At 39.6% G+C, this 19,319-nt stretch overlaps 1 protein-coding gene across 1 annotated transcript in view; it reads right to left on the minus strand.

Moving 5' to 3' along the window:
- Ndufv2 (NADH:ubiquinone oxidoreductase core subunit V2) overlaps positions 1-15,389 on the minus strand; it is a 29,282-nt gene extending 13,893 nt beyond the window's left edge. The window contains exons 1-4 of the mRNA XM_070029656.1: positions 15,248-15,389; positions 4,211-4,276; positions 1,440-1,502; positions 1,236-1,352 (exon numbers count right to left, since the gene is read on the minus strand). Of these exons, the coding sequence (XP_069885757.1) occupies positions 1,236-1,352; positions 1,440-1,502; positions 4,211-4,276; positions 15,248-15,301 (300 nt within the window). The 5' untranslated portion in view covers positions 15,302-15,389. The remainder of the gene's footprint in view (positions 1-1,235; positions 1,353-1,439; positions 1,503-4,210; positions 4,277-15,247) is intronic.
- Between the last annotated feature and the right edge of the window lie 3,930 nt (positions 15,390-19,319).

Below are 19,319 nucleotides of genomic sequence, written 5' to 3' on the forward strand. Positions count from 1 at the left end.
GGCCCTGGGTTTGACTCCCCAGCACCACATAAGCAAAAAGAAAAAAAGCCAGAAGTGGTGCTGTGGCTCAAGTGGTAGAGCGCTAGCCTTGAGCTGAAGAGCTGAGGGACAGCGCCCAGGCCGAGTTCTGGCCCCACGACCAGACACCCCCCCCCAAAAAAAAGAAAATGTGCACTTAATTTGGTGGTTCTAAATCAGGGATGAACATCTGAATTTGTAGAACTCTCATCAAAATGCATGTTAGAGCCCTACTATTATACTGAATAAATGTGTAGTAAGACCCTAATTGTCTACTTTGGAAAATCTCCCCCTGGAATCTTGGAAGAGGAATAAGTGAGCTTTTTTTTTTGGAGGGGGGGAAGAGGGGACCAGGGGTATTGGGGATTGAAATCTGGGCCTCCGGCTTGCTAAGCAGATGTGGTACCATTTAAGTCACATTTGCAGTCTCTCTTTGCATGTTACTTTCAAGGTAGAGTCTCATTTTATGCTGAGGTGTGCTTAGGCCATTATCCTTCTACTTGAGCTTTCCCATGTTGCTGGGGATAACAACCCACACAATCATGTGAAACAATTAGTGAAGATGGAGTCTTGCAAACTTTTATGCTGGGGCTGGCCTTGAACATTGGTCCTCTGATATCTGCCTTCCATGTTAGCTATGTTTACTGCTTGAGCTTCTTTGACTTTGTTTTTGTTGTAAAATGGACTATTTCTTGGGTTGGGGAAGGAAGGATAGTGAAATCTCTATATTTCATCTCTTGTCTCTATTTCACACGTATCCAACTCTAAATTCAATAGGACAATACAGTTTAAATGCTCTCATAGTAGTTGTTTAGTTTGTTTTACTTGAAGCCTTCTACTTGGCAAGACTTCCAAGGGCTTTCCTTTCTCAAAACATACATTTCTGAAGAAAATAAAACAAAACTATGATTACAAACTTAAATAATTATTTAGAGTTGTCTATGTTAATTTTTTAAACAATTTAACTCCCAAAGAAACATGTTTTATTGAAAAATAATCACCTAATCAAATATTTACAAGTTTTTATAATTAAAGAAACTTGTAATTTTCTGGTTTTAGTGTGTTTTGTTGTTGTTGTTGTTGTTGTTGTTTTGTACCAGTTCTGTGGCTTGAACTCAGGGCCTAACCTCTGACATTAATATTATCAGGATAATTTCTAGATAAGAAGTTACCACATAGTATCTCCCCTCATTTCGGAAGGAGAATAAATTCAGTACCTTGTTCAGAGCAGAGATGGGCAACCACCCATTCTGCCTTTGGGCTAAATCCAGGACTGGAAGCACAGCTGCTGCTTTGTGTCCTTCTGGATAGTTTTTCACAATTGCTTCTATTCTCTGTATAAAAGAAAAAGCACTCATTTTATATATCTGGACAAAATATTAAGTATTTTATAAATTCATTGTATTGTTAAATAGTCATACCTTATAGTTTTCTGGTGTGAAATCAAATGGGATATCTGGGTTATTCTCAGGCGTATCTCTGTGCTACACAAAAGGTTTTCCACAATTACCAAATTGTCGATAAAGTATGAGTAACACTATATATATTATACTATGACTAATCATTTAATTTCACCACTATAATTCCAACATGTTGTCAACTTATTCTTTCATCAACATTGACCAAAATGTAATTTGACATCTTGTTTCAAAAGTCATCAGAATTGAAAACGTTTGAACAGTTTTAGGAAGTACCCTTTAAAGGGCAAGAGTAGCTTTCATTTTTTTAAAATTCAGTTTTTGTTTTTTTGTGCTAGTCCTGGGGCTTGAACTAAGAGCACTGTCCCTGAGTGTTTTTGCTCAAGACTAGCCTTCTACCACTTGAGAAATAGCTCTACTTCCAGCTGTTAGTTTTTGTTTGTTTGTTGGAGGGGGTCCATAACTAGAGATAAGTCACACAGACTATCCAGCTCAGGCTGGCTTTGAACAGTGATTCTCAGATCTTACCTCCTGAGTAGCTAAGATTACAGGAGTAAGCCAACAGCGCCTAGCTATGTTTAGTTTTTGTTGTTGTTGTTGTGTTTTAATGTAATCCAACTTTCTTGGAATAAGATCTTCTAATTTAATTACCAAATACTACCAGTTATTGGAAGCTTTATGAAATTAAGATTTATAAAGTGCATTTTTCCAAAATAAAAAAGGCTCTCAATTATAAAAAGGATCTAGGTGATATAAGAACACTATGTCCTTCCTTAAACAGAAATTACCCAACATTAAGACCTGTAGGGTAATTGTAACCCCTCTGTACAGTATTTTCACAATTTAAAAAAAATTTTAAAAAGACCTGTAGGGCTGTGCATAGTGCTCATACTTGTAATCATGTACTCAAGAGCAAAAGATTGAGAGGATTGCTGAGGAAGGCAAAAAGTTAGCAAGACTCATCTCAACACATGAGCAGTGTATAGTGGTGAACATCTATAAAGCCCAGCTATTCACACTCTCAGCTACTAGTCAGGAGCCTAGGTAGGAGTGCCAACCCCAAGCAAAAAGCCTGAGACCTTCATCTAAAAAAGAACACAGAAAAGAAAGGGACTGTGACTCAAGTAATAGAACACCTGATTTCAACAAGTATTAGCCCTGAGGAGTTCAAATCCCAAAATCAATAAATAAATATTTTTTAAAAACAAAGCAGGTTCTTGTAGAAAACTTAACAAAGCAGGTTCTTGTAGAAAACTAACAAAAAATGTCAGGTCAACAACAAATTGAGTCATACTAAGATTATTAGGAACACATTTGTATATGTGTGAAAACTTAATAAACAACTTCAGTTTGCCTTTTTAAAAGGGCATTCAATCAGCCCAGCACCTGTGGCTCACGCCTCTAATCCTAGCTACTCAGGAGGCTGAGATCTGAAGATCACAGTTCAAAGTCAGCCGGGGCAGGAAAGTCCAAGAGACTCTTATCTCCAATAAACCACTCAGAAAACCAGAAGTGGTGCTGTGGCTTAAGTGGTAGAGCATTTGCCTTGAGCTGAAGAGCTCAGGTGGAGCACCCAAGCCCAGAGTTCAAGCCCCACAATCTACAAAAAAGATTTAAAAAATTTTTAAAAAGTAGAAGCTGGGCACCGGTGGCTCAAGACTATAATCCTAGCTACTCAGGAGGCTGAGATCTGAGGATCGCAGTTCAAAGCCTGCACGGGCAAACATTCTCCCACTAAGCCATATTCCCAGCCCCCCACAACACCTGGGTTCGATTCCTCAGTACCACATAAACAGAAAGGCTGGAAGTGGCGCTGTGGCTCAAGTGGTAGAGAGCTATCTTTGAGCAAAAAAGAAGCTCAGGGACAGTGCCCAGACCCTGAACTCAAGCCCCAGGACTGGCCATACCAAAAAATAAAATAAAAAAAAAGGCCAGTGTGGGCAGGAAAAGGCAAGAAACTCTTATCTCCAGTAAGCCACCAGAAAACCGGAAGTGGCACTGTGGATCAAGTGGTAGAGCACTAGCCTTGAGCTGAAGAACTCAGGGACAGCACTCAGGCTCAGAGTTCAAGCCCCATGACCGACAAAAAAAAATAAATAAAGTAGAAATTTGACAATAAAATCAAACGTGAGAGACCAATTTAATTTTAGTCAAAAGTGATAAAGCAGGAAGCTAGTTACAATACCAACTCTAAATCATTATACACTATACACATCGTAAGATGTTGCCCTGTAACACAAAAGTTAATCCCTAAATACTGCATCACATCAGAACAAATGCAGTATCTCATCCTTCTTCCCAACAAACTGTGGAGCTTATTAGTAGTTAAACTATTAGAACAAAACTATAAAGACTAACTGCTAATTTAATTCACATAACATTATTAAAATACCTGAGTTTTAAATGAGTGCCAGTTTAGGATTTCCCAAATCAGTTTCATAATCTTCAAAGTTGGATGAGCATCAATTTAAGAGTCATAGTAATTTCATCGGAGAGTAATTTATTATTCTTAGAAATCCTCTGATGACAGTTTATATTTAGATTCAGCTAGAATCTCACATTTTTTGACATAATGAATTTAATAAATTCTATTTAAATACCTACAACGTCCTACATATACCAAACACTTGTGTTTAAGGTTTTTTTTAAGATTGATAGATACGCCAGGCAAGCACTCTACACAAAACTATTCTCTCTTCACCAAATATTCTAGATATTACAATCGTTTCACATAAATTTCCACATCTTTCCATTAATAAATCTGAGTTACTTACCACAAATAAGGCTCCTCCAGCACCATTTTGCACAGATGACTTATGCAAATTCCTTATTTGTCTTCCCTAAAGTTTAAAATATTAAGAAAGCTTAGTAAGTTACAAACCTTAAGAAAATTTTCACAAGGAATTCTTTAGTATTTATAATTTAAAACAACAGAAGAAAGTTATAATAATAAAATACCTTAAGAAATATGTCCAGGGGCTGGGAAGGTGGCTCAGTGGTAGAGCGCTTCCCTTGCATGTGTGTGGCCCTGGGTTCGATTCCTCAGCACCACATAAGCAAAAAGAAAAAAGCCGGAAGTGGTGCTGTGGCTCAAGTGGTAGAATGCTAGCCTTGAGCTGAAGAGCTGAGGTACAGCACCTAGGCCTAGAGTTCAGACCTTATGACCGGACCCCCCCCCCCAAAAAAAAGAAATATGTCCAATGTCCTACAGTCTTGCCTATCTCATTCTAGGAGAGGTACAAGGAAATAGAGATCCAAAGACAAGCCTACTAGAGGTCACCAGACAAACTATCAGTTGAAGAATCATAACCATAACCTGTACCTACTGAACTGCATACTATTTCTACTACTCTGCAAACATGCTTTTGGGAAGTAATATACCCTTAACCTACTGCTTTGTACTTTTGTAGTAATTAGATTCTAACCTGCATTTAATATTGGACCTTTATAAATATGTTTTTCATTCTATACAAATATATCAACAGTCTAATTAGATTCTAACCTGCATTTAATATTGGACCTTTATAAATATGTTTTTCATACTATATCAACAGTCTCCTCCATTGTTTTTTCAGACAGGGTATCATTATGTAACCCAGGCTGGTCTCAGGTCTGGAACTTGCTTCTGTGCTTAGCCTCCTGTGCTGGGATTGGCCTCAAGAAATTTTTGTGCCTGCCATACCTTTTCAGTTCTTTTATTAAATTAGTTCAGAAACTCCAGCAAACATTTTATTTTGGAAAGCTCTACTTAAGATGTGCAGAAAGTGTACCATGGAGGAAACCTATTATTCCACTGCATTTTATTTCTGGGTCTTCTTGCTTTTCCTTTCTCTAACCTAACAACTCTTTTATTCCAAAATTTTAGAATTTCTGCTTTTTTGGATTAAACCAAAATAAAACTGACCAAAGGTAAAGCAATTCATAGAAACCTAACAGAAAAGAGAAAGTTAAGTAAGTAATAAATGTATGTAACATTTTCTTAGGTGCACATATTTCCCATGGTTTCCATGCTTAAAGTAAAAAGAATACCCAGTTACACTTTTTGAAACTCCTTATAGTGTCCTTTAGGCTCAGTATTCCTAAATTCTTTTTCTCTGACATTATCATCTATTAACTGTATGTTCATCACCATAAACTCTTAAACTGTACACATATTGGATTACCAAAAAGTTTACATCCTAAAGAGATCATCTGTATACAAATCATAAAAATGAAAAGACCATGAACATAATGCTCGAAAGCTTACTAGTAATTAAAACATGCAATTTAAAATAACATTTCCTACTTAGAACTGTACCACAAAGGAAATCCTGTGCCACTTACGGAAGGAAATCCTATCTAAGAAAGTACTTTCTTTTTTTTTCTTTTTCTTTTTTTTGGCATGTGTGTGTGTGGGGGGGGGGCATTCCTGGGGCTTAACCTCAGGGCCTGGGCACTGTCCTGAGTGAGCTTCTCTTGCACAAGGCAAGTGCTCCACCACTTGAGCCACAGCACCACTTCAAGCATTTTTTGTGTGTAGTTTATTGGAATTTATATGAATTTCACAAAGTTTCCTGTCCAGGCTGGCTTTGAGCTGTGTTCCTCAGATCTCAGCTTCCTGAGTAGCTAGAATTACAGGGGTGAGCCAAAGGTGTCTGGCTGAAAGTACATTTCTTTACAGAACTGTCATACTATCCTTTGGGCCCTCTGTTGAAAAAGTAGAATCAAGTCTTAATAATGCCTTTTTAAATGTTTCCTCTAGTATTATGGACATACTGTATCATAACTCTGTGAATGTCAAATACCTTGTACCCACTTTATGATATGTAGTAGTGACTACTTTATCAGAGCTGTTTTTTTTCTTTCCAGATGATGACTGAGAAACTAATTTTTTTAAAAAAATGGTGCCAGGTACTACAACAGTAACATAAAAAAATAACATTTCCAACTAACAAATTGGTTGAGTTTTGTTTTTTAAGATAACATTGCATTTTATTGGATAAAAATTACATATATAGCATTTTAGAGAAGTAAACTGGCATAATCAGAGAAAGCCTAAAAACATTTTTATCCTTTCATGTGTGTGTGCCTGTACCAGGCTTGAACTCAGTCTGGGTGCTGTCCCAGACCCTGATGGCAGCTTTTTGTGCCCAAGGCTGACACTTTACCACTTGAGCCACAGCTTCACTTACTGCTTTTTGGTAGTTAATTTTTCTTATAGAAATACAAACACAACAGGAAAGTTATAACTAAATGTCAAAAATTCCAAAATTAGAGCCGGGTGCCAGTGGCTCATGCCTGTAATCCTAGCTACTCAGGAGGCTGAGATCTGAGGATCGTGGTTCAAAGCCAGCCCGGGCAAGAAAGACCATGAAATTCTTATCTCCAATAAACCACCAGAAAACCGGAAGTGGCACTGTAGCTCAAGTGGTAGAGCGCTAGCCTTGAGCTGAAGAGCTGAGAGACAGCAATCACGCCCAGAGTTCAAGCCCCACAACCGACAAAAAAATAAAAAAATAAAAAATACAAATTAGTATTTAAGTAGCAGATGACTTGAAAAATAATGGTACAGGAAAAAAAATCTAATGCCTATCACATCTGGAAAGAATCAGGGTTAAACAAAAGTGTAGGAAAGAAACATAAATTGTCATTCTAATTGTATTAAACTAATGAAAAAATAGATGGGATCCTAATTAAAAAAGAATTTGATTAAAAGAGCAAACATTCATTTTCAGAATTTCAAATGATTTCAAGTTTCTAATCTAAAAAATTAACTAGTAAACTTAAACATGAATATTGCTATATCAGTTTAAATTGCTTTTATTTTTATTTATTAATACATATAAACTTTTACAGGTTAGGTATTCTTTTATCTGAAATTCTTAGGCCAGAAGTGTTTCAGATTTGAGTTACAAGTTTTGGAATATTTCATCAATTTTCTAGTTAAACATCCCTCATCTTAAAAAAAACCCTGAAATTTTGGTAGTATTAGTAGGTGGATTTCAGAAGTTTTCAGATTTTAAGATTAGAGATACTTAACCTGAATCTGTTTAACATTTAAGAGTTTATGATCCAGGGGCTGGGAAGGTGGCTCAGTGGTAGAGCACTTGCCTTGCATGCATGAGGCCCTGGGTTTGATTCCTCAGCACCACATAAGCAAAAAGAAAAAAAAGCCGGAAGTGGCGCTGTGGCTCCAGTGGTAGAGCGCTAGCCTTGAGCTGAAGAGCTAAGGGATAGCACCCAGGCTCAGTGTTCAGGCCCCACGACCGGACCCCCCTTCCCCCCCCAAAAAAAAAGTTTATGATACAGAAGGATCCCAAGTATTTTTTACAGTATCTTAGATGATTGTTTTTTTTAAAAAATCAGATTTGGATATTATTGCCTTATTGTATTTTACAAAGCCAGATTCCATTTATGGACTTTGCAAGTGATCTTCAAACTGCTACTGAATCTAAGAAATACCAGATAATCTTTTCCAACTTGGGATCTTTCAAAGTACTAATGAATGCTAGCCAATGATTATAAAAAATTTCTATCTTCATACATCAAAAGATTGGTGTCTCGTGCCTGTAATCCTAGCTACTCAGGAGGCTGAGATCTGAGGATCACAATTCAAAGCCAGTCCAAGCAAAGGAAGTCCATGAGACTCATCTCTAATTAACCACCAGAAAACCAGAACTGGCACTGTGTCTTAAGTGGTAGAGCACTCACTTTGAGTTGAAGAGCTAAGGAACAACACCCACGCCCAGAGTTCAAGGCCCACAACCGGAAAAAAAAAAAAAAAGATTAAGAACATGTGCTATCACTGTCACTATAACGTAAGTAACTACTTTCAGATAATAGGATATATCTGTATTTTTCAAACTGTATTTTTTTCATGGTACTAATATGATATCCCCTTGACTCGAGAACATTTTCTTTAAATATGATCTACTATTTTATAATTAAATTGTTTTGTTTTTGTTTTTGTCAGTCATGGGGCTTGAACTCTGGGCTTGGGCACTGTCCCTCAGCTCTTAAGCTCAAGGGGAGCGCTCTTTCACTTGAGCCACAGTACCACTTCCAGTTTTTCTAGTGGTCTGTTGGAGATAAGAGTCTCACAGAATTTCCTGCCCAGGTAGGCTTTGAACAGTGAGACTCAGATCTCAGCCTGCTAAGCAGCTAGGATTACAGGCATGAGCCACAGGCACCAGACTGTTAAGTCTTTTTTTTTTGCCCATTTTTCTTGTTGCTTCCTCTTTTTGAAACTTTTCTGTCTAGATATCCATGCTTTTTTTTTTTTCTCCAAGCTATTCAAAGCTTTTAAAGTCTATTCTCACATAGGTATTAAAATACTCACTGGATTTTAGTTAGCATTACCTTTATTATGCTATTCTTGAGGTAGAGAAGGACTAAAAGTCATATATCATTCCATGTTTATTAAACATTATTTTCCATGTGTTAATACACATAATTTTGTTATATTTTTATAGTTTACTGACCATTTCTAAATATTCTATTTATTTTACTATAGCAGAATGTTAAACATACATTAAAAACAAGAAGAATAATACTTTTCTGGGTTATAAAGCATGTCTTTATTCTTATAAGTCACATTTCCTAATATTTCCCCTAACCTCTCTCAAGACTTTAACTGAACCTAGTAAAATTAAATTTCTTCTACTTTCCATCATAAATACGTAATTTTGCAGTTTAATCCCAAATGGTTGCTTCTCTATCACAATCATCTATAGATGTGTCAAGTACAAATAGGTAGGTTCTGAACTCTTGAACTCTTCTAAAAGTACAAATAGGTAGGTTCTGAACTCTTCTACTTCTGAAACTGCTAAACCAGATTATCTTTTATGTAATCTTCAAGGTATCCTACTAACACTTCTTTAGATAGATAAATTAATTTTATGTTTATGTTTTCTTGTCTGTATACCAATGTGCTAGTGGCATTTTGGCATTTTTCCTTGGTGGTACTAGGTTTGAACTGAGGTTATTGTGTTGGCTAGGCCAGTACTCTTCTACTGTCCTTTGTAAAATTATGCCATACCTTAGTCACATTAGGATATAAGAAAATGTTCATGGTAATTTAAAATTAAGTCTTCAGAGATGGTATCCCGCTATAATCATGAATAAGATCCCAAGGTCCTCTTTCTCACTTATCAAATCCTACTCATTCTACCTGTACAATTTTTAAATTGTTACTCCTGATACTCTGTTTTTCCTCTATTATCTAGCTCACATCTTCTCATTTCCACCCTAACTTACAGCATTAGCCTTGATACTAATCTTCTGCCATCCAATCTTATCTCCAGAGGTACCTCTACACTTCCATACTCTATACTAAAATTGTAATGGGAAAAGGATTGAGTGGTAGTAGTGGAATTGTAATGGGAAAAGGATTGAGTGGTAGTAGTGGAACCAATCCAATTATGCTATGTATATACCTAAAATGGATCACTCATTACAGAATAAAATCTAAGGCTTATGGTATGATATACCTAAACCAGATTTTCTCCAGCCTTATCTTCCATTTTGTTTCTTTTCCATCCTACCATTTATTTAGTTCTCTTTGTATTTGAAGCTACCTGCACTTACAACACCATTTCATTTTATACCTCCCACTCATCCATCATAACAAAGTTAATCTCTGCTTCTTACCCACTTATAGGCAAATAGAATCACTTCTACTACCAACCCTTCTACTATTACAGCAGCATGTATACTAACTTCCTTAATATAACTCAGCAAGTTCAGAAAGGAAGATTAAAAAAAAAAAAAAAAGACCTACCAACAAATATAGCCAATCACTGTATCAGGTGTATTGACACATGTTCAACTTAAGAGTAGTTTTAACTTACAATTAGTTATTTTGGCTATAAGCCCCTTTCCATTGAGGGAGCTTTTATACAATGTTTTGGAGTTGCCTGCCACCTTTCCACATTAAAACAAAAAACTTCTTCAGGGCCCTTGAGCCAAACAAAAATGGAAATCCCTTGATAGGCTAAAAATTGGGTTTAACTGGAATGAAAAGAGCATCTCATTTCACAAAACATAAAAGTTACAAAGAAGACAGGTACCAATGGCTCATGACTATAACCCTAGCTACTCAGGAGACTGAGATTTGAGGACCATGGAACAAAGCCAGCCCAGGCAAGAAAATCTGTGAGATTCTTATCTCTAACTAGCAAAAAAAAAAAAAAAAACAAAAAACAAAAACAGAAGTGGAGCTGTGGCTCAAATGGTAGAGTACTAGACTTGAACAAAAAAATCTCAGAGACAGCACCCAGGCTCTGAGTTCAAGCCCCAGAACAGGCACATACATGCAAAAAATACAAAACAACTGTAATCATTGAGGGTAGTATCTTCCAAGATGATAGAGTAGATACTTTCAAGCTAAGCCACTGAATAGTAACCATAAACTCTGGGCATAATACTAAAACAAAAACAAAACTCTTCTATCTGAAGGCACTATCAAATCAAAAGCAGGCAGCAGAGGGAGTTTAGTGAGTGAAGCCAGTGAGGCTTTTCTTACAGGTTCCAGTCTTCCCTATGCTGGACAGCAAAACCCAAAAGAAACACACAGCCTTACTGTCTTGAAGAACCAGAAAAACCCAAAAGAAACACAGCCTTACTGGCTTGAATAACCAAAGGAGAACCTGAGACAATCATGGCTTTGGAGAAATTCCAGAAAAGAAAGAGCTAAAATGAGGCAGCATGACATTCTGTATAAATACCAAAATCTGACTCATGCCTATGAGAGTAACAGATACCAAATAGAAGAGAGAGCAGTTAGTTATCTTAGAAGAACAGAACCCCTATACTTAGGTGGATAGAGAGCAAATACAACTAAACAGCTGGGCATCAAGTGGCACATACCTGTAATCCTGCTACTTAGGAGATCTGAGGATCATGGTTTGAAGAAAGCCCAGGCTCAAGAAAGTCTGTGAGCTGGGAAGGTGGCTCAGTGGTAGAGCGCTTGACTTGCATGCATGAGGCCCTGGGTTCAATTCCTCAGCACCCCATAAGCAAAAAGAAAAAAGCCAGAAGTGGGACTGTGGCTCAAGTGGTAGAGTGCTAGCCTTGAGCTGAAGAGCTGAGGGAAGCGCCCAGACCCAGAGTTCAGGCCCCACGACTGGACCCCCCCCCAAAAAAAAAAAGAAAAAAAGAAAGTCTGTGAGGGAGCTGGGAAGGTGGCTCAGTGGTAGAGTGCTTGCCTTGCATGCCTGAGCCCCTGGGTTCAATTCCTCAGCACCACATAAGCAAAAAGAAAAAATCTGGAAGTGGTGCTGTGGCTCAAGTGGTAGAGCACTAGCCTTGAGCTAAAGAGCTGAGGGACAGCGCCCAGGCCCAGACCCAGAGTTCAGGCCCACAACTGGACCCCAAAAGAAACAACAAAAAAAAAGAAAGTCTGTGAGACTCTTACCACTAACCACAAAAAAGCTGGAAGTAAAGAAGTGGCTCAAGGGGCTGGGAAGGTGGCTCAGTGGTAGAGTGCTTGCCTTGCATTCATGAGGCCCTGGGTTCGATTCCTCAGCACCACATAAGAAAAAGAAAAAAGCCAGAAGTGGCGCTGTGGCTCAGTGGTAGAGTGCTAGCTTTGAGCTGAAGAGCTGAGGGACAGCGCCCAGGCCCAGAGTTCAGGCCCCACAACCAGACCCAAAAAAAAAAAAAAAAAAAAAGTGGCTCAAGTAGTAGAGTGCCAGCCTCGACCAAAAAAGCTAAGGAGATCCAAGTTTCAGTCCAGTTCTGGCATAAAAGCAAAACAAAACAAAATCCATACCTTTAAAGACTAAAGTAAGCCAAGTGCAGTGGTTCATGCTTATAATCCTAGCTTCTCAGGAGGCTGAGATGCTGAGGATCCAAGTTCAAAGCCAGCCCAGACAGAAAGTCCACTTGAGTTGATCTCCAAAAAATAGTCAGTAAAAAACTGGGCTGAAGCCAGGTGCTGGTGGCGCACGCCAGAGGCTCGAGCCTGTAATCCTAGCTATTCAGGAGGCTAAGATCTGAGGAACGTAGTTCAAAGCCAGCACAGGGAGGAAAGTCTGTGAGACTCTTATCTCCAATTAACCACCAAAAAACCAGAAATGGCACTGTGGCTCAAGTGGTAGAGCAGTTGCCTTGAGCTGAAGAGTGCAGGGACAGTACCCGGGCCCAGAGTTCAAGCCCCACAACTGACAAAAACTGGGCTGGAGGCGTGGCACAAGTGAGAGCAAGAGCTGACCAAGCAAACCAAGAAGGCCTGAGGCCCTGAGTCCAAACTCCCAGATTCCACCCTTTCTAAATGACTAAAACATGATCTAGAACTTCTAGATCTTTCACAATGCAGAGAATACAATCCAAAATTATGCACCATGGTGTAGGGGGCATGAAAAAAAAAAAAAACCCAGGGGGGTCAGGGGGAACAAAACAGAGATTAGTAAGCAACAATCTCAAAGTAACTATGATTAAGGACATAAAAGATCCTCAATGAATCAAACAATATAAAATGCTTTTAAAAATGCCACCACAATCTTCATACCTACCAAACTAGAAGTATTAGCTAACTAAAAAGTAGTAACTGCTGGGTGTTGGTGGCTCATGCCTGTAATCCTAGCTACTCAGGAGGCTGAGATCTGAGGATCATGGTTCAAAGCCAGGCCGAGCAGGAAAAGTCTGTGAGACTCTTATCTCGAATAAACCACTCAGAAAACGAAAGTAGTGCTGTAGCTCAAGTGGTAGAGCAGTAGCCTTGAGCTAAAGAGCTGAGGGACAGCGCCCAGGCCCAGAGTTCAAGCCTCAAGACAGATAAAAAAAAAAAGTAGAGTTTAGAAAGTGTATTACTACTACAGAAAATTTTGGTTAATTGCTAAACATAAGGTAATAGGCCTATCCTAAGCCTAATATGCTGTAATTCATCATTTTTACTCATTAAAAAAAAAGGAAACTGTACCAACATTTGAACTCAGGGCCTCGCATATGTTTGGCTTGCTACCTCAGCTGACACTTAACTACTTGAGCCACATCACCAACCCTAACAGTTTTTTGGTTACTTTGAAGATGGAGCCTCTTGGACTTTTCTGTCCAGGCTGGCTTCGAACTGTGATCTCTGTAGTCTCCATGTTTATGGCTCTATTCAGAACCCTTCAGCCCTTACTCTAACCAGTGAGCTATCAAAAACAGAAATGTGACCATTTCCAACTTAGTGCCTCTAAGATAAAATTAAGTTAGTATGGCAAGGAAGGAGTTCCTGGTTCATGCCTCGGTCATTTGGGAACACACTTTACCTCAATAGTGAGTTGGCTGCTCAACAAACACCAATCTTTTCCTTCCTTGCCTATGTTGTCGGGTTTTGTTTTTTTTTTTAAGGGTTTTCCTGCTCACCTAGAATATCTTCCAACTCCTCCAACAATCTGTGTTACAGGTAGGAAAAATCTGACCCCCACCTTTAAACCAAACTGGATAGGCTTATCCTGATCTCTTAACACTACATTTTTACACTGTATCATATTCACCTTAACTTTTCTTTTTTTTTTTTTTTGGTCGGTCGTGGGGCTTGAACTCTGGGCTTGGGTGCTGTCCCTCAGCTCTTCAGCTCAAGGGGAGCACTCTTACCGCTTGAGCCACAGTGCCACTTCCCATTTTCTAGTGGTTTATTGGAGATAAGAGTCTCACAGACTTTCCTTGCCTGGGCTGGCTTTGAACCCTGATCTCAGCCTCCTGAGTAGCTAGGATTACAGGTGTGAGCCACCGGTGCCCAGCTATCTTAACTTTTCTTTTATATGAGACAAACTCCACAAGAAGAGAGGTTTGGATCCATTTGTAATCTGTAATAAGGAAAAAGAACATAGTACCAAATCTAAAAACCAAGGTAATATATAAATGTTTTAAACAATGCTTGGCACACAGGAAATAGTGTTATTATATAATCCAATTACCTGGTCCAAGCAATGCATGACCTATAAAAAGCCCTTCAAATGTTTACTGATTGACTTAAGTGGAAATGTTCCCATTTTGTGGCTGCCAGGAAGATTAACATCTCAAGATCACCTAACTGCAAAAGATGGTAGTCTACTATACAAACTCGGGTCTCTAAACCCTTGTAATACCTCCCTGTCTTTTGTTAAGAACAGACTAGATCTATTGTACTGTTAGAAAAAAAAATCCCAACTAACTATAAGTTAGGCTTTTTGTTGGTAAATGCCGTTTTGATAGTCATTTCTGGAACCTGGTTTCTTTTTTAATTCAATTATGTTCAAACATCTTTGAAATTCAATTTCCTTGCCTATATGAGATGTACTTAAACCTTTAAAGGCAATCAAACTCCCATAATTCTTTGGGTGTAGTTTTAGAGGTACTATTAGTACGACTATTTACCAAGCACTTAGGATATTCAAAGCACAAGTTGCAGTAAACAACCCAATGCACCCTCATTTAGATCTGAAGAAACTCAGTAATCCTCCAACAAGCAAGCCAGTTTTCTCCAGTAGGCCTTAATTTTATAGCAACGCGACCGCTAGATAAAAGTCTCTACCTCTCTAGCCAGGAATCCTAGAAACAGCTATTTTACCAAAGAGAAGCTTAGGCTCCCGGCAGTAGCAAAACAAAAACCTTCACCTAGTGTCCACTCCCTCCTGCCTTTCATAATCCAACTAGGCGTTCACTTCCCATAGTAGAGAAGAAAGCCACCACGCAGAGGCCCAGCCTCCCCTCTCCCGACCCGAGGCTTCTCTGAAGGGCGGAAGAAGGCCTCAGCGTCCTTGGTGCTGCTCGTCCGGAGCTCAGAATCCTCCTCTGCCCCAAATTAGGTGAAGTACAAAGAGTCAGAGTGGCACTAGTGGCCAGTTCATCTAGAGCTTTCTTACCCACTGGGCAGTGAGGCTGGCTGCTCTGGCCTGAAACGCCAGGGAGAAGAACATGGCGGGCCAAACTGTACGGTGGTCAAGGTTGCACTAGGAGAGACTGCAGAACATACCCTGAAAGCACGGCGAGGCGGGGGGAGGGGGGGGGGAGGGGGCGGGTGCACGTCCTCGAACTGACGCACAGCGGACGAGCGCGTCCCCGAGCGGAACGGGGCGGGACGCGCAGCAGGCGGGCGCGGCCCCGATTAGACGCACGGAGAACGGCGCGCCCCCGAGCGGGACGCACATCGGGCGGGCGGGCGGGAACGCTTGGTGGCGCGCGGGTTTGGCGGGGAGGGAGATGGGCGGGGTGTTGAGAGGGCGCAGTCCTGTAGCTCTTTCCCGTAGTGCTCTGTAGTCTGATCTGGACTTCTAGGACATCACTTCCCACTCAAGGGCACAATGGCTGAGGACAGGGTGTGTGAAAATGGGGGGGGGGGGGGAAATGAGGAGGGGGGAGGGGCAGCTATGGGCGTCAGTGGGCGGAGACTTTGCCTGGGAGCTGAGCTTCATTGCAAGCCGCCTTGGGGCTAAAATGGCAGGTACTGAGACCACCGCTTAGCTGCCAACCTAGAGGAAAAAGCGTCTGTGAGCCCCTCCCTAGGCCTTGGAAGATAAATCTCCCACCCTAGATGTATGGGGTGAGCTTCCTTCCTAGAGAGTTTTGTGAGAGCTGTGAACAGTATTGCAGTTACTTAAAAAAAAATCTGTTGCAACCCTCAATACAGCTTATTTTACAAATAAGTTCCAGACAAATGCTGCCACCCAGTAAGCTAGACAAAGACATCAAATGCCCTAGGCTCCTCTTCCTTTGCTTTAGAGATGTGTGCCGAAATATATAGGGATGAAATGATAGGATATCTGGAATTTGCTTCTGAATACTGGAAAAGTGAGAGATTTAAAAATGAAACAAGGCACTTGTGGTGCCTTTCACTTGTAATCCTGGCTAATGGAAGGATGAGATCTGAAGATGATGGCTCCCAGCCATCCCAGGCAGTCCATGAAATTCTTATTGCTAATTACGCACCCAAAACGCTGGAAGTGGCCCAAAGGATAGACCTCTAGGCTTAAGAAAAAAATAAAGCTCAGGGACAGTGCCCAGGTTATGAATTCAAGCATGCGCACACGCTAATACAGAGGGAGAGGGAGAGAGGAGAGCGAAATTATGACCATATGCAGGTGAGGGTTTGTGAAACTTCCCTCTAAAAGTAGTGACGCTTCACTTAAGGTACTTGACTTTGATCGCAGAATAAGAATTTTTGGACAAGCCACACTGGTAAGAAAGCCTGGCAGAGCTTTATTACAAGCAAGCCTGCAAACAGACAAAATAGCAGAGACTCACTAACAGAGTGTGGGTGTTCTCAAAGGGAGAGAGACACAGCTCTTTGCTGTGGGTATTTATATGGTAAAGGGGGGGGAGGTGTCTGACTTCAAAGTTATGCAAACATAGTGTTTTAGCTTTGCTCTAATTACTCCTTGGATGTTTTGGGCATTTCTTTCCGGTAAGAGTGCATCCTGCCATAAAACAGATGCATATCCTAGATAAGGAAAGTGTCCAGTTGTCTACATTTTGGGTAAGAGGTTGCTTACATTTTGGGAGAACATTTCTTTCAAGAAGGCATACATGCTGCCAAACAAATGTTAATTGTTGGGGTAAGAAATGTATCTCTCAGGAAGGAATGCACCCAGTTGTTTTTCTTTGGAGCATAGATAGCGTTTCTCTGTTTCTTAATACCATATTTCTGAGTTGCCTTCACCAGGCCTCACTTTACCCAGTTTATCCTGCCTCAAAATGATTGGCTTTGAAAGATACGTGTTGAAGTTGTGCAGTAGTTCCTACATACATATTCGAAATTATCCATTAGAAAACAAAAAGCAGCCAGTTCATGATATTTGTTCATCTTTGGAAATTCCAACAAATAGCAGCCCAAGTGTGCACAATACTGTGTAATTGCCTTGTTATTTTTCTTCACTGCCATCCTTTCTTGGTTTATTATCCTATACTCCTTCCCTTTTGCCCATCTCTGGCAAGAAAAATCAATCTGAAAGTAGAGCAGTTTCACAGTTAATTCTTTCTACTGCTCAAGGATGTCCTCACGATTTAAGAACTTTCCATCTTTTTATTCCACCAGTTCTTATGATGGTCTTGTGGCCAGCATACTTGATACAACAAGTATATGCAGATGACAACCTTCCAAAGAAGAGAAACAAATCTTCTCAAATATACTGAAAGTATACTGAAAGTTCTTCCACCAGATGCCTTTATCTCATTGGTATGCATACTATATTGATTAAGGGGAGTTGCTATAGAACAAGACTTCTGGGGTTCCTATCTTCTGAGCTCCGTCCATCTTTACTGCTTTCTAGCTGTGTGGCTTTAGGCAAAATTACCTGTGTGGTTTCAGTTTAGTCAGGTTAGCAGTAGCACTTGTTCTGCAGCTTTGCCATGAGAATTAAATGAGTTGATACCTGAAATGTTTTTTAAAATGTGTGTATCCTAATGCAGAGGAAATACTCTGTAGCCACTGTCCACATCCTGGACAGAGAAGCTCCATCCAGGTTGTCGAGGCACAAGGACTGTTCACCAGGTCCAATAATTGCAACGCCACCTCCTGCGGAGTCTGCATGAGAGATTGCATTAGACAAGGAAGCATGCCTGCAGGAAGGGGGTGTTGGTTCAAGGCTTCCCATACACTTGGCTGCACCTTTATAGCCTCTACCTTTATTCTTACTATATTTTTCTTGGCTGTACATTCGTTGCCTTTATTCTTGTTTTGGATCTTTTTCTATTGATCTGCAATGGAGCATTTAGTTTCTTTCCAGTCCTGCGACAGACCAGCTCCGCCGGAGCACTGGAACCGACAGGACAGGGATCTCAGGATAGGTGGGCAAGGAGTCGGTGAAGTGACAAACAGACACAGACTCAAAAGAGTTGCAGCAGCTGAGTGTATCTTTATTGAGGAGAATTAACATTTTTATACAGTGTGCGATTGTGACATAGATTCTTCGTTTATTTAAGCACGTAATCAATTTTTTTAAAGGCAAAGCATTGATGAATTACATGAAAATTGATGACTATCCCACCAACTGTTTAAGCTAAGTGGTGCGAAAAAAGTCTAGCATATAGTTTAATACAATGTGTCATCTATTCAGCCTTTCTATGTTTAATAATTAACAAACCTAAAACAGGGCTGTATTTACATTGTACTCTTTTTATTTTTTCCATATATTTTCAAGTCCTTTGAAACCATCCTAAAAACCACTTTCAGGTTAAGTCAAGCATTCTTCATTTCCTATGAGTTTAATCCCAATATTCATTCACATAAATTTCTAATTGTTGTTTTAAACTATCTTATTGTTGTTTAAATAATAAACACCATAATGATCTAGATCTACCTAATCTTTGTATAAAATCTTATGAGTTCCAAAATACTCTTTTTCCTTTTATGTTTATCCAGCTATTTTCATCTATTTAAGCTCCTGTATAAGGCAATGGTTCATTGGTCGGTTCAGGAAATGTGATGTTACTAACTTTATATTTTGTGGGAAACCAGCATCTATTCCCTATAATGTAAGCTGGACTAAACTTAATCATAACTGTTGGGGGAATCTTTCTTTTCCTTTTATAATCAGAGGTCCCTTTTTTTAGAACTCTCTGGACTACTGTGATAACTCTTTCTAACTTAGTTTAATTCACTAATTCTGTCTGTTGTGACATATCTGGACACTTTAAGTTTCTATATTTACTATGCGTGAGCCACAAAACTGCTTGTGAAGATGTAGGAGTTTCTGGAGGCAGCGTCACATCAAATGATAGATTGATTGGGGCATTGCCCACATTTAATCTTTGGTCCTAGTCTTTATTATTTAGAGAAGCCGTCTCTATTGGACTGGAAAGATACCACATGCTCTGTTCGCAGATCAATAGAAAAATAGCCAAAATGAGAATAAAGGCAACGAATGTACAGCCAAGAAGAATATAGTAAGAATAAAGGCAGAGGCTATAAAGGTGCAGCCAAGTGTATGGGAAGCCTTG

The sequence above is a fragment of the Dipodomys merriami genome, unplaced genomic scaffold (genome assembly GCF_024711535.1).
Source record: "Dipodomys merriami isolate MVZ:Mamm:240054 unplaced genomic scaffold, mDipMer1.0.p SCAF_2, whole genome shotgun sequence".
Classification (NCBI taxonomy): domain Eukaryota; kingdom Metazoa; phylum Chordata; class Mammalia; order Rodentia; family Heteromyidae; genus Dipodomys; species Dipodomys merriami.